General features: G+C 35.7%; 1 protein-coding gene and 2 pseudogenes across 1 annotated transcript; all 3 read right to left on the bottom strand.

Moving 5' to 3' along the window:
• Positions 1-2,967: 2,967 nt before the first annotated feature.
• LOC124501927 (olfactory receptor 6C3-like) lies at positions 2,968-5,287 on the bottom strand (annotated as a pseudogene).
• A 719-nt stretch (positions 5,288-6,006) lies between these two features.
• Positions 6,007-6,945, bottom strand: LOC124501747 (olfactory receptor 6C1). The gene has a single exon (XM_047066193.1). The coding sequence runs from the start codon at positions 6,943-6,945 to the stop codon at positions 6,007-6,009; it is 939 nt and encodes a 312-aa protein (XP_046922149.1).
• A 7,298-nt stretch (positions 6,946-14,243) lies between these two features.
• Positions 14,244-15,164, bottom strand: LOC124502391 (olfactory receptor 6C3-like; annotated as a pseudogene).
• Between the last annotated feature and the right edge of the window lie 43 nt (positions 15,165-15,207).

Below are 15,207 nucleotides of genomic sequence, written 5' to 3'. Positions count from 1 at the left end.
CATTCTCTTCCTTTAGGAACAGACACATATTTGTTGTAACATACCGGCAAAATTGGCAGATCAAAAGGCAGAGACTATTATTGTATTTTGAAACATGACTGGAATGCTAAAATATAAAATTTGTTTTAGTAAATATGCCTATGTGATAAATTGGGGATCACCCTGCTTTATTCCAACAAAGTAACCTTTGGAATGGGAGAAAGATAAACACATTTATTGACAAATCTGGAACATACTTACGTTTTGATATGTCTAATGATTCCAGTCATAAATACAACCCCAGATTTTCTTATTTACTTAATATGTGAGAGAGAATGCATTCATAAACTACTTCAGGATACTTTGTCATCAGTTCTCCCTTGCCTCTGTTATGTAAAAGCCTCTCATACTGAGAAAAAGGCAGGCTTGAGTGCATGCAAGCTTTCTATAGCCTCTGCTCTAAGTGAAGGAATTTCTCTTTATCACTTTTATCTTTCCATATAACCACAAACATTGTTCTGACCTGAACTTAATGAAGTTCTTAAGTTCTTAAGTTCTGAGAGTTCTTTAAGTGATTTCTAGGGAATACTGCCTTATGACTGGAAGTTAAAACATTTCAAAGCTCCCTGGATAAGAGGAAGATTGACTACTATCCAAAGATAAAACAATTTTACCTTCCCTGGTCACTGTATAAATCCCCCAAGAGACCTCGGTCAAGAAAGGAAAGGTGCAAGGACAGATAAACTCAGATGTGTAGTGATGCCATGACACGCGTCTTTCCAGAAAGCTAAGTGATACAGTGAGGTAAAAGCAAAAGTGTACCTGCTAGCATATACAATCACCCTGGTTTCCCTTTGGCTGTACTTACTTTTCCTAATATGCCCATGGCACTTAGTCTACATTTGGGCGGTAATTTATTCTCAGTTCCTTTGGGACTCTTTAAATACAGGGCTGAGCCACATGGTAGTGGACTCTTCATTGAAGGTGGCACCAAAGCTTTATTAATTGATACATTCCCACTTGTATAAAGTAGAATGAATACATGAACAACTTATTTCATTTATTTTTGTTGTGCATTTTTATTATTAACTTTAAAATGAAAATGTCCTCAGTGGTTACCAAATTTGTTATAAAAAATCATAAAACATAAAAACATTCTGACTTGAGTGTTAGGTTATTGCCCACGCTCTCCCAAAAACATTTGGATGGAATCCTCTGCCAGATATAAAAATCTTCCCAGAAATCCTTCATCTTGTCACCTGTCAGCCCCAACCAACTTACTACATCTGTATTCCTTGTGACCCAACTGTGGATCTCATTATGCCTTGAAAATGCCTGTTCTGTGCTCAACAAACTTACTTTTGCTCTCTTTTTCAAGTTATTATTGAGTTTTTTTTATTTGATTATAGTGCACACACGCTGTTACATTAGTTTCAGGTGTACAACTTAGTGTTTGGCAAGTTTATACATTACATTGTGTTCACACAAGTATAGCTACCAGCTCCCGTTACTTGCTATTACAATATCTTTGACTGTAATCCTTTTGGTGTCTTTTATTTCCATGATTTATTCATTCCATAACAAAGTCTGTATCTCCCTCTCCCCTTCCCCCACTTTCCTACCCCCCCCCGGCAACTATTAGTTTTTTCTCTGTATTTACAGATGTGATTGTGCTTTTGGTTTGTTTACTTTTTTTTTTTTTTTTTTAACAAGCCACTTATGAGGAGAATCATATGGCATTTTTCTTTCTTGGTCTGAGTCATTTCACTTTACATGATGCCTTCTGTGTCCTTTCATGTGGTCTCATACTTCTCATTTTTCAGGAAAAAAAAAAGGTTTCTTAGTACCCTCAATATATATATGTCTAAATTTAACAGGGCTAAGGCACAGTAATATTTGACCCCTTTCTGCCATTTCAGACTCACTTCTTACCATCCACCCTCACTTTTTCCACTCCAGAATACCTGCGGTTTTGTGTATTTGTTGTAATAATCTTACTTTTTCTTCTCCTTCAGGGCATTCACAGTCACATATGATCTTTACCCTGTTGGAAATGAGGAAAACGTTGGCACTTCAGTTCACTTCTACTCATTCATCAATGATACTTTATTTATATTTATTGCTTTGTTTTTACTTGAGTATTGATGACACACAAAGTTACACGAGTTTCAGGTTATAATACTGCAGTTCAGCAAGTGCATACACTGTGCTGTGTTCACCGTAAGAGTAGCTACCACCTGTCACAATACCACACATTTATAAAAGCATTGACTGTATTCCTTATTCTGTACCTTTTATTCTCATGATCTATTTATTCCCTAACTAGAAGCCTATACCTCCCACTCCTCTTGCCTGTTTTGCCCATCACCCCAACCCCTCCCATCTTGCAAAATCAATTAGTTGTCTGTAATAATGAGTTTGTTTCAGCTTTGGTTGTTTGTTAATTTTTTTTTTTTTTTTTTAGATTCTATATATAAGTGAAATCAGGTGGTATTTGTCTTTGTCTCTCTGGCATATTTTATGTAGCATAATCTCCTCTATGTCCATCGATGTTGTTTTAAATAGCAAGATCTCATCTTCTTTTATAGCTGAATAATGTTTCATTGTATATGTGTGTGTGTGTGTGTGTGTGTGCGTGCGTGTATAATGTCTTCTTTATCCATTCATCTATGAGTGTACACTTTGGGTTGCTTCCATATCTTGGTTTTTGTGAATAATGCTCCAAAAACTGCAGGGCTGCATATATCTTTTGGAATTGGTATTTTTAGTTGAATATTTTTATTACTTAGAATAGTAAGAAAAATGATTTGTGTTCCATAACCACTGGTTTTATGTTCACAATCATGAATCACTTACATGGGAACTTGGAATGTTTAGCTAATGAACTCAAGATTTCCTATAGCTGTATATAGCAAGATAGTGGAGATTAGAAGGTTAAAATTTCGTTTTCTCTTATTAAATATTCATGATAATATTAATTCATCTTAATCAAAATTTTGATGTATTTGTGTGAAACAGTAATTTAAGGACCATATCTTTGAAGGTTTGTGTACTTTCTGGTTCCTTAAGGGGTACGTGAAGTGTTTCAACATGGGGACAAAGGAGTTATTGAGAATAGCTACTACTTTTGTCAATGATGGCTTTTTTTCCTGCAGAATAATTAGCATATTTGGAAATGGAGGTAACAATCATGTGAGAAATACAAGAGGAGAAAAACTTTTTCTTGTCTGACTGACAGATGTGATATACATGTAGGACAAAATCACAAATGCCAAAGTGAATAGCGAAGTAATCCAAACAAAGTAAAGGCCAATTACTTCTAGGAGCCTTGCATCTGAGAATATGGTTGTACAAGGGAAAGATAGTCACATGCAAAGTGGTCAGTGATATTAGAAGCACAGTTATCCGGCTGGAGCAGAAGTATAAGGGGTAGCATAAATGACCAGAAACATGCCCAGTCATGCACAGAGCGTAAACAGGTTGCAGAGATGCCTGTCTTTGATGGTTGTGTAATGAAGGGGTTTGCAAATGGCAACATAGTGGTCAAGGGACATGGCAATTAGGATGGGAAGTTCAGCCACCTCCATGAAAAGAAAGAAAAATTCTTGGGCTATACAATTATTATGAGAAATGTTTTTGTCTTTGGTAATAATTGCCCTGAGAAATATAGGAATATATAGTTGTAAAGGAGAGTTCTAAGAAAGAGAAGTTCCAGGTAAGAAATACATAGGCATGTGTAGATCCATAGATCATCACCAGGTTAGAGTGATGATTAGTCAGGTTTCCAGTGACACATATATGTATGTGATGAATAAAAAGATGAAAATCACAATTAGAAGATCAGGATCATCATAAAGGCCCAGCAGGACAAACTGATCATTTTGTGCTTGTTCATTTCCTTCTCTTTTCTTTCCTCTTTTTTTAGCAATATGTGACAGTGTTAATGGATCTGGAGAACATTAGGTTAGATGAAATAAGTCAGTCACATGACAGAAGAACAAAAAAAGGATAAATCCACTTTTATGAAGTGTTAAAATTGGTCAAACTCATAGAAATGGAGGATAGATGGTGGCTGCCTTGGGACAGGTTGGAGTGGCCAATGGGGAATTGATGGTAGCTGCTATAAAGTTCCGTTCTGTGGGGCTCCTGGGTGGCTCAGTTGATTAAGTGTCTGACTTTGGCTCATATCATGATATCTTGGTCCATGAGTTCAAGCCCTGTGTCAGGCTCTGTGCTGACAGCTCAGAGCCTGAAGCCTGCTTTGGATTCTTTGTCTCCCTCTCTCTCTGCCCCTCCCCCACTCATGCTCTGTCCCTCTCTCTTTCTGTCTCACTCACTCACTCACTCAAAAATACCCATTAAGAAGAAAAAGTTAAGTTCTGTTAGAGGAATAAGTTCTGAGAATGTTGAAGATGAATATTGTTGAAGAACATTGTTTGCTGTAGTACATTTGCTTACAGTTAATACTATATTGTGCTTTTAAGAAATAAGAGGGTAGATCTTGTGTTAAATATTCTCACCACTTAATAAATATAATTTGTACTGATTCCAAACTATAGAGGTTAGATATAAAGACCAATATTAACAATAACAATCACTGCTATTTATTGTTAGCTGTTTATACTATATGCCTGACAGGTTCATTTCCATCCCTAAGTACATTATATATGCCAGAGTTATCCGACACCTGCCTTATCAATGGGGAAGTATATGTTGAGAGGTTATAGAAACCCTCAGTTTGCCAACTATTTGCCTTATTTAGCATACAAATTATACTTCAGAGAAGATGAAATTGAGAAACTATGCATAGGTTTTCCCTTACATTTTGAGTCTCCTTCATTTTTCTATAATTTATTTTGTTTGTTTCTCAACAACTCCTGTGATGTATTCCTCAATTGAATAAATTGCATAGTGATCATTAGGCATGTTGGGCTACTAATTAGGATTGTAGTATATTTTCTATTACTAAAAAGTAGTTCATATACTTTAGATTACATTTTAAGTTTCCACAATTCTTATTTAATGTACACACACACACACACACACACATACACATCTTTCCAAAATACTTTAGGCACTTAATGCCTTACATAGAGTGAGTGGAAGAATATTATCAGGTGATATTTTATTTTATATGAAATAGATAAATTTTCTTCTTATGAAGCTTTTATTTTCTATGAAACCTAAATGATTTTGTTTAGGCATTAAATAATTTAGATACATGTCCTGTTGGAAACTTGTCTAAAACTAGAGAAGAAGCTATACATATGTATTTCAGCATAGTCAGAAAATGGAGCTTACCCTCCATGGAATTAGAGAAAGTGACTTATCTTACATATCTAAAACAGATATTGCTTCACTATTGTCACACAATATGTGTACACATGTATATGCATATATATATTTACCTGTATATCTACCTATATCTACTGAGTACAGGATTTGGAAATATGAAGATGTATTTATATTGTTAAAGATCTACACTTCTTTTAGCCAATAGGTAAATTACATGCACATACTCCATTAAGTGAGCAGTATTTCTTGGTTTTTAAATGAAAGCATTCACATGATCCATAAATCATATGGCAGTTGAATAATTTTTTCCTAGAGAAATGGCAAGATGTTTAAGGAAAATTCTGTCAAATATCAATGAACTAATAAAATTGTGTTTTCTGTATAGAGTAAGTAAAATATCATAACAATATTTACACAGTGTCCCCTCCATTCCTGGTGATAATGGTTTTCCTAAACAAAAATTAAAGTACAACTTTATCTTATAAAACAATTATTGCTCGAGAAGTTGCAACTAACAAAGTGTTCAGAAAATGGAACCTTTAGAAAGACGTATGAAATTACTGCAATTGAATGGGAAATATATTATAGTGCTTGTAAGCTGTTAAAAACAGAGAACAAAAGTATAAGGATGACAGGAAGGCCATTGTGATTTGAAGAAGTTCCTTGAATTTCATGTTTGTATATTTTAAATTGCTGTGCAAGTGTGTGTCTAATTTATGACACCACAGCATTTCATTTGCTTGAGAAAAATACTATCTTCCTTGCCTTGTCCATGAAGGCTTGCCTGACTTGCTGATTCCTTAGGCTGTAAATAAAGGGGTTCAGCATGGGGGCCACTGAGGTGTTTAGCACAGCAACTCCCTTGCTCAGAGACACTGTGTCTTTTGCTGATGGATTAATGTACATGAAAATGCAGCTGCCATAGGAGATGGAGATGACAATCATATGGGATGAACATGTGGAAAAGGCCTTTGTCCTCTGACTAGTAGAAGGAATTCTTAAAATTGTTCTGATGATATATGTGTAAGACAGAAATATCAAGGCCAAAGTGAACATTAAAGTGAACACAGCGCAGGAAAACCCCAGCGCCTCTAAGAATTTTGTGTCTGAACAGGAAAGTTGCAGCAGGGGAAAATAATCACAGGTAAAATGGTCAATAACATTAGACCTACAGTAATTAAGGTTTAGGAGCAACATGAGTGCGGGGAATATGATTAAGAATGACGTTAGCCACGAAGAGAAGACAAGGAGTATGCAGACTCTGTGATTCATGATGGTCATGTAATGCAGAGGTTTGCAGATGGCAATGTAACGGTCATAGGACATGGCGGCCAGAAGGTAAAATTCAGTGACTCCCAAGAGAATGTAAAAAAATAGCTGAGCAATGCAATCATTAAAGGAAATGGTTTTATCTCCAGTCATCATGGTGCCCAGGAACTTGGGTATGCTGACAGTTGTGAATGAAACCTCTAATAAGGAGAAGTTTCTGAGGAAGAAATACATGGGGGTCTGGAGGTGGGAATCCAGCAGGGTAAGGGTGATAATGGTCAGGTTTCCAGTGATGCTGAGCATGTAGGTGATGAGCAGAGAGACAAAGATCACCACCTGAAGCTGTGGGTCATCTGACAATCCCAGGAGGATAAACTCTGTTATTTCTGTGTGGTTTCTCATTCCTCAGTTGCTTATTTATTGTTTTCTCCAAACCTCCAGAAGAAAGCCCAAGGAACAAACTCGAAGAGTGGTTAACAAAGGTCCAAGTGTGAAGCCAGAATTTTGCTTAAATAGTATGTCATTTCCTCTGCAGGGGAAATTTTAAGTGAATTGATAATAGCAATGACCTGTTAATTTCTTCTGTTTTATAGGAGAAAACTCTTGTTTAGGCAGGTTTGAAAACATTCAATATCACAAAACTTGAAGTGCTAGAGCAGGGTTTTTTCCCAGGCTTTTCTGACTCCAAATATTACCTTTTAACTTTCAGAGACATGCCCATGACGTTTCTTTCCAGTGAGAACTATCTTTGTGCTTTTGTTCCAGTTGTACACCAGTTTCTTTTTCTCTGTAACTTAAACCTTAATTACACTGAGAATCCTAAAAAATGGAAAGATACTGTATTTTTTTAATATAGAGTGTGTTTTGTCCTTCACCATTGATCAACTTTTGCTAACGCTCAGCTTTTACAATTCTCCCTAGTACCTCACAAAGTCAGATATATTACAGTCATCACTACCAGCAACCTTAGGTGTTAGAGTTACAGGCAAGAAAGAGGCAGAAAATAATTTAAGCTGGAAGAGCTTAGAACTGAGCTTGATCACATCTGAATCCCTGGCAATATTTTATAATTTTTCAGCCTATGTGTAATTATTATGACCCATGTTCCTATACAAATGATTTTTCCTTCTATTTAAAATATTATTGTTGTTGTTGTTGTTGAAGAATTTCCCTCAGTTAAAGAGTTACATAAGTGCTCTGCAAGAAGATGGGGTAAATAGTTTAATTTCTTTATTTGCATATGGTTTCAAAATAGTGAGTTTTAATTTCTTTTTTTAAAACAAAATTTAAATGATATTATCATAGTTATTTCCATAAGGAAGAGTGACGCTATCTAGGTTTGATTCCAAGCCACTTATTAGGTATGAAGCCATGTGGTCTCTCTGTGTTACTTGTATAAATACAGTTCATTTCTCTGTATACAGGCCTATCTTACAAAGTCATCATGAGTATTAAATGAGTTAATATAGATGAAGTGTTTAGAAAAATGCTTAGTATTTTAAAAAAGCCATAATAAGATTGTTCAGTGGAGAAAATGTTCTCTAACCCCTGAGCTGAAAACCTCTGGGATTAGATGGTGTCTTTTTTAAAAAGATTTAGCTAAAATAAATAGTAATGAATAATGAACACGGAGAGAATCACATAGGAACAATAACAACAACAAAAATGAGGTGGAATCACCTGGATGTATGGTACCTGTGAAAATCTTAGCTTTGTTTTTCCACTTTATGACCATGGTGACCTCTCGCCACCATGGTGTATCTGCTTCCTGCACTCCATCACACTCTCTGCCCTCCAACAATTCACTTCTCTCAATCAGCTAAGATACAATCACCACATGTAGAAATTTGCTGCACTTCAACACTGCTACCAATGGCTGCCAATGGCCGCTTAGTTTCTCCCCCTCCTTAGTAATCTTTCTGAGAATGATTGTGAAACTTGCCTTACATAAAATATGTATATGTAACTAGCTTTGTGGGTAGCAGATTTCAATGACACCTCAAATCACCTTCTTCCCAACTTCACAACACTAGGTTTAATACCCTTAGTACGAGTCAGTCCCCTAAGAATCTTAGACTTATTCTTCCCAGCCCACCAAACATCTGTGCTGACATCTCCTGTGAACTCCTAACCACATTGTGCGTGTCTGAAAGTTAGGATGCAGTGTTGCCTTCAAAACCGTGTAACACAATCTAATGCCCGGAAGAGTCACAGTAGGCTTAAAATAAACACTTGTTTAATTCATTAATTAAGTGATGTTGAGTTTGTTGTTGAATCACACCAACAGGTGAGATTCTCCATTGTATGCCCAATTCCTACCTGCATTATGTAGGTTGTGTCTTTCTTTTACAAGGTGTAGTTGCCTACTTTATCTACTTTTCAGAGTGTATTTACCTACTGGACCTAAATTCCCTGTACTGAGTAAATTTATAACAAAGGACATGTAAAGGAGCCCAATATTTTTGGATATATAATTTTTAAAAACATCATAAAATATTATTTTAAAATTACTTTCCTTAAGGGCGCCTGGGTTGCTCTGTTGGTGGAGTGTCCAACTCTTGGTTTTGGCTCAGGTCATGAGATTATGGTTTGGGGTCAAGCCCCATGCTGCCAGCCCAGAGCCTGCTTGGGATTGTCTCTCTCTTCCTCTCTCTGCCCCTCCTCAACTTACACTGTCACTGTCTCTCTCTCTCTCTCTCTCAAAATAAATAAATAATCTTTAAATACATAAAATTACTTTCATTAAACTTCTTTAATGTTCATTCTTTTAATTAAGATCATTTCTGCTCAATAACATCACTTGTCTTTGATCAGGGTTTCCTTTTCATTGAAAGTGCTAGTTTTTCTTAACACCTGGAAGTCCCAAAAGGCATTCTTATCCAATAGAAAATATCATTCTGAAAATTGAAATTTCTGTACTATTTTACTGGCATTGGAGATCCAGGAATAAAAATAGTGTATATTACTCTTCCATAGGTCATAATGTGTCAGTGCACTGTATTTTTACCACAATTTCAAGGTTTTTTTTTTTTTTTTTTGCTTTTTCTTTTTTCCTCTTACATTCCTATCAATTTTAAAACATTTTTGAAAAATAATACCATGATAGACTTACACATTCTGGCTACTGATTAAACCCTTTGTAGGAATGCACAAAGAGCTGTGAAGGAAGGTATTAATAGATAATGAAGACTTCATGTGAACATCTGAAAGTGAATACTGACAGGCCAATTTTGTAGGACCAGAGAACACACTTGAACTGCAAAAGAGGGGCATTTGGGTGGCTCAGTCATCTGATCGTGCCACTTTGGCTCAGATCATGATCTCACGGTTGGTGGTTTTGAGCCCTGCTTTGGGCTCTATGCTGACAGCTTAGAGCCTGGAGCCTGCTTTGTATTCTGTGTCCCTCTCTCTCTGCCCCTTCCCTGCTCGCACTCTGTCTCTCTCTCAAAAATAAACATAAAAAAAATTTTTTTTTAAAAGAACTGTAAGAAGAGATGATCCACTATCACAGACTTGGGGGAGATATGCTATACTATTTATGTAAAGATGTTAATGAAAATTCAATGAATTCATTTACCAACATCAACTAAGCCTGATACATGTGATGCCTTCATTCATTCAGCAGCCTTTTGGGAGAAATAAACTTCAGTGTTTAACAAGGTGCATATGATTCCTCAAGCCTGAGGCCATCCCAAGGATGTATTCATGCAGTGGATAAAGGATATCTCTAAGCATTTAACTCCTCTTTATTGTTTCTGAAGGCAGATCCATATTTCCCCCTGGAAGAACACAGTTTAGGTTAACCTCTATATTATCTTCCACCTGTTTAGTCAAAATCAAGAATCCCTTCAAGGACCCCTGAGACTGGCTCTTTGACATATTCAAAATGAAAGTTAACAATAATACTTCATTTTTGTTGAATAAGATGGCCACAAAGTACCTTCAAGGTTTCATTCTGAAAGCACCCCTGCATAAGCCCTTTCAAAGTTGTTAACCACCAATTTAGTATTAACAATGACCTGTTAGTATTGTGACTAACTTGAATTTAAATAAATAAATTAAAAAAAAAAGACAATGGGCCTTTAGATAAACTAGATACTGATGACTTCTTTGATGCCCAAGATGAGAAAGGGAATTTGTTTTAAAGGATACATTATGGACAAAAAGGATGTTTTTTTGAGAAACTAGGAGTCTTAGACTGATTCCATTTTATTTGTGGTGAATTTTGTTGTTGTTGTTAATGTCTCAGTTGCCCTGGATGGACATATCCCTTAGTAATGCAATAACTTTGAGAATCTAATTGTTTCAACATTTTCTGTTTACTAAGTTAAACTTCGTTAGAGGTCATTAGCAAAACTTCACAAATCATAGCTTCCAAGCAATGTGCTTTATGATCAAATCACTCTTTTTTTTTTTTTACCTCATGAGTAAAGAGTTGTTCAGAGATTAGGCTCATACATTAGAGGAAAAGAAAATTGTTTAATTCAGTGTCATGGGTAACATCTAGTTCTGCTTCATAATTACTCTAAATTTACTTGCAATGTTCAGTCTTGGGCTTTGGGCCATGACACAGGTGTTCTCTAAGAACTTCTTTGGGACTGAATAAAGCAAAGTCTCCCGCGGAGAACCTAGTGAGCCACTGGAAGGATTGTACCTGTAGGAGTTGGTGGCAAATACCGGTTCCTAATCTCAAGCTTTCAGTTCTTTATTTAGACATCAATAAGCAAAGAAAAGAGGGAAAGTGCATAAACTGATAATGATTATGGTATCAAAACACTATTAATTGCTTATTCATGACACTCTAGGGTAAATTACTGTCACAGAGCGTATGTGGGCTCTGCAGTTAGAGAAACGTGAGTTAAAAATACGAATGGGCTGCTTAATGGATGTGTGACTTTGGACTTTACTCAATTTCCTTAAGCATCAGTTCTGTTTCTCATGGAGTTGAAATTTGAAGGGTGTCTTGGGAACTAACTGAAATAATATAAATGCAAGTGCTCTATAAACTATGTGGCACTTACTATGCTTTAAGAAGAGCTGGTGTATTTACTTTATTTTCTTTTAGTTGAAATTGATTTCCAAGTCTGGGAACATTATTAATACTATCTGTGATTGAGCAAAGCCATTATTGATTCCAATGAAATTCTAAGGACTTTTATATTCTATCTCATTTAGCCTTTATGACACATCTTTGGAACTTTTATCTTTATTCCCAAACGAAGCACCAGGGTCAGTGTGGTTTTGTACATGAGATATATTTATACAGCTGACAAGTGATAAATATAATCACAGATTCTCTAAATTAAAGTCTGTTCTCTTAAAGAAAGTATGATATAACTTGTATTCAATTAGAAACACAAGCACAGAGATGGTAATTTTCTGCTTTTTATTTAATAGAGAATGAATGAATTGATATAACAAAGCAAAATATACTAACATATCTTTACATTTTAAAAAATATATCCAGTTACAAAATAAAACTCCAATATACCCTATTTGGTCTAATTAAAAGTTGAACTGATAATTGATGAATCAATGATATGGTTTGGGAGACTTCCATTGCCTTCTATATGTCTGACTTACCTCTCATTTTCATACAGGCTCACTAACACGCAGAATGGCTGGATACAAAAAATACTAGCAATTGCTATTGTTGTAATCCAAGGAAACCAGTGTTCCTGGACATACATCCTCTCTGTGAACCCCTTTGCTTTCTATGTTAATATTTTGGTCTTAAGTTTTCATTTTATCTAGAGGGAATATATTTCTTTGAATGAGAAAGGAATGCATGTATAAAAGGGGAAAAAAATCAGAAGATGTTTTAAAACCATCCACTATGGCTGCTACACAGATTCTGTATAATATAAGCTACTTAGTGTTTTATGTATTGTCTTCACTGCTGCCTCAAGGGGGATAATTCAGTGAATCCAAATTGCCAGAACAGAACTATACACAAAACACTAAGGAATATAAAACATAATACACATTAGTATTAAAATTAGAAAAGGAAGCTGTGGGACTGTGTCTGATGAGACAGGGGAAAAAAAAAAAAAGCAAGCAAACAACCACACTAAGGGGAAAGTTCATGTCCCCTGACAGTATTTTTCAGAGATTAACAACCTGGCTCATAACACATAGCTGTACTGAATGCATCTCTAACCTGTGCCATCTTTAAAAAACTGATAATCTACTACCTAGTGCTAAGTCTTTTCTTTACTCCATATTTTAATCTGCATTTCAATAACTTAATCTGCCTTTCAGTAAGAATTTTTGGTGTTATAATATGGCTAATACTTTATAATTTTTTTCCTTCTCCCTCTGTTTCTCACCAGTAATGGCAGTTGAAGAGTTTCTGGTTTTGAACGATTACAGTTCCAATTTATGTGCCAAGTATAATCTTAGGAATTACTACTTTCCTACTAGACTATAATAATATAATCATGCCCAAGTAGTATAATGTGAGTATAAAACACCAATAAAATTGTGCATGTCCTAGGTAAAAGCTATAGATATTTGCAAGTTCCCACAGATTCTTAAATGTGTGTGAAATAAACACAAGTTTTTGCCTTTGTTTTGTTTTTCAAGTCAGGTTATCACACTGGCTGTTATGCCTCAAGACCTAAGGCAAATTACTCAACCCTTCTGAACATCAGTTTGCCCACTTGTAAGAAAGATATAATTAGTCTATGTTGCCCTATAGCTGTGCAGATTAAATACCTAGGACATACCTAGTTGAACATATGGCACAGAATAACTGCTCTCTAAAGAAGAGATAGTATTATTCATGAAATTCCTATCAAACTTTCATGTGGCATAAATATAATAGTGACTGCCTAAATATTTGTCTTTACATATTATAAAATATAATAGAAATAAACAAGGGGGAGTATATAAAAAAATAACACATGCCCTGAGCATAACTAGAAAGCAAAAGATATATGACTTTTAAATAACTTATAAGCAGTAAAATAGACATTCAACTCTCTTAGCTGAGTGAGAAGAACTAGACAGATACTATAGATATTGTGCAAAAAATATAATTGTTAGAGAATTTGTTTCATATTATTTATAGCTTTAAAAAGGAAATGTAAAAAAAAAAGAAGGAAAATGTGATATTAGTAACAGAAAATAAAATTTAAGGATAAATCAATTAAAAGAGTGTTTCCTCAAGTCTTTTTAAAACCTTTTTATTATTTGGAACAATCAGGAAAATGATTTATACTTTATAGCTACTGGCTATATTCACAATTGTAAATCAGTGAGGAAATTGAACTTACAGACAGTTTGAAAGATAGACACAACATAGTTACTTTCATTGTACAAGAAAGCTTAAGCAAATGAGCACAGTCTTGCTGCCGGAAGCTGAGCTATCCAACCAGCCTGATGGCAGAGCCCAGGCGGTGGACGGATCAGGACTGCAGGGCTGCCCATCAACAGTGAAACTTCTTGTACTCCCACTTTTATGTAATTTGGCCTTAATAAATGTACCTGGGGAATTGTCTGTTGGGGAATTGTCCTCGACAGGCCCCCTGGGAAAAGAACCATTGGGGAAAGAAAATAAGGTTCCTTAAGCTGGAGTTGGACTCTGGCACCTTGCAAATATCTGTGAGCTGGATATGGGAGCATATTGTAGAAGTCAAAATTTTGTTTTTCCTTTAGTGCATCTTCCCAATAACATCCTTTCTTGTTAATACATACTTTCATTTGTTTCTAGAAAACACTACTTTATGAAGCAAAGTTTTGAAAGCTTGTTTTACTTGCTGGTTCCTCAGGGTATAAATAAAAGGGTTCAACATAGGGCAATTGAGGTGTTGAGAATAGCTACCCCTTTGGTCAGTGATGCTCTTTCTTTTGCTGAAGGCTTGACATACATGAATATACATTTCCATAAGAGATGGAAATGACAATCAAGTGAGAGGAACATGTGGAGAAAGCCTTTTTCCTCTGAGTAGCAGACGGGATTCTCAGAATGGTGCTAAGAATGCACATGTAGGAAAGAATCACAAATGCCAACGTGAAGAGCAGAGTAACAAAAGCAAAGTAAAAGCCAATCATCTCTAAAAGCCATGTATCTGAGCACGAGAGTTGTAAAATGGGGAAATAGTCACAGGAGAAATGATCGATTACATTGGCAGCACAGAAATCTAGCTGGAGGATGAGCATGAGTGGTGGGAAAATGGTAAGGAATCCCCCCAGCCATGACCCAAAGACCAGTAGGGTGGAGATTTTCTTGTTCATGATGGTGGTGTAGTGAAGAGGCCTGCAGATGGCAACGTAGCGATCAAAAGACATGGCAGTGAGAAGAAAAAACTCAGACACACCCATGAAGATGAAGAAAAATAGCTGAGCTAAACAATCGTTATAGGAAATGGTCCTAACTTTAGTAATGATTGTCCCCCAAAATCTGGGGATAGACACACTGGTGAATGTAATTTCTAAGGAGAAATTCCACAGGAAGAAAATACATAGGACAGTCTGTCAAGGTGAGGATGATGATGGTTGGGTTTCCAGTGACACTTAATATATAAGCCTTAAGCAGAATGATAAAGATTATAGCCTAAAGCTTTGGGTCATCTGAGATGCCCAAGAGAACAAATTCTAATCATTGTATGGTTTCGCATACTGATTTTTATCATCTTTAAGCAAAATCTGTGAAAAACAAAA

Source organism: Lynx rufus, unplaced genomic scaffold (genome assembly GCF_022079265.1).
Source record: "Lynx rufus isolate CCGP_SWC_20201006 ecotype Redwood Valley unplaced genomic scaffold, mLynRuf1.p SCAF_7, whole genome shotgun sequence".
Classification (NCBI taxonomy): Eukaryota; Metazoa; Chordata; class Mammalia; order Carnivora; family Felidae; genus Lynx; species Lynx rufus.
This window is presented reverse-complemented; position numbering and strand designations above follow the sequence as displayed.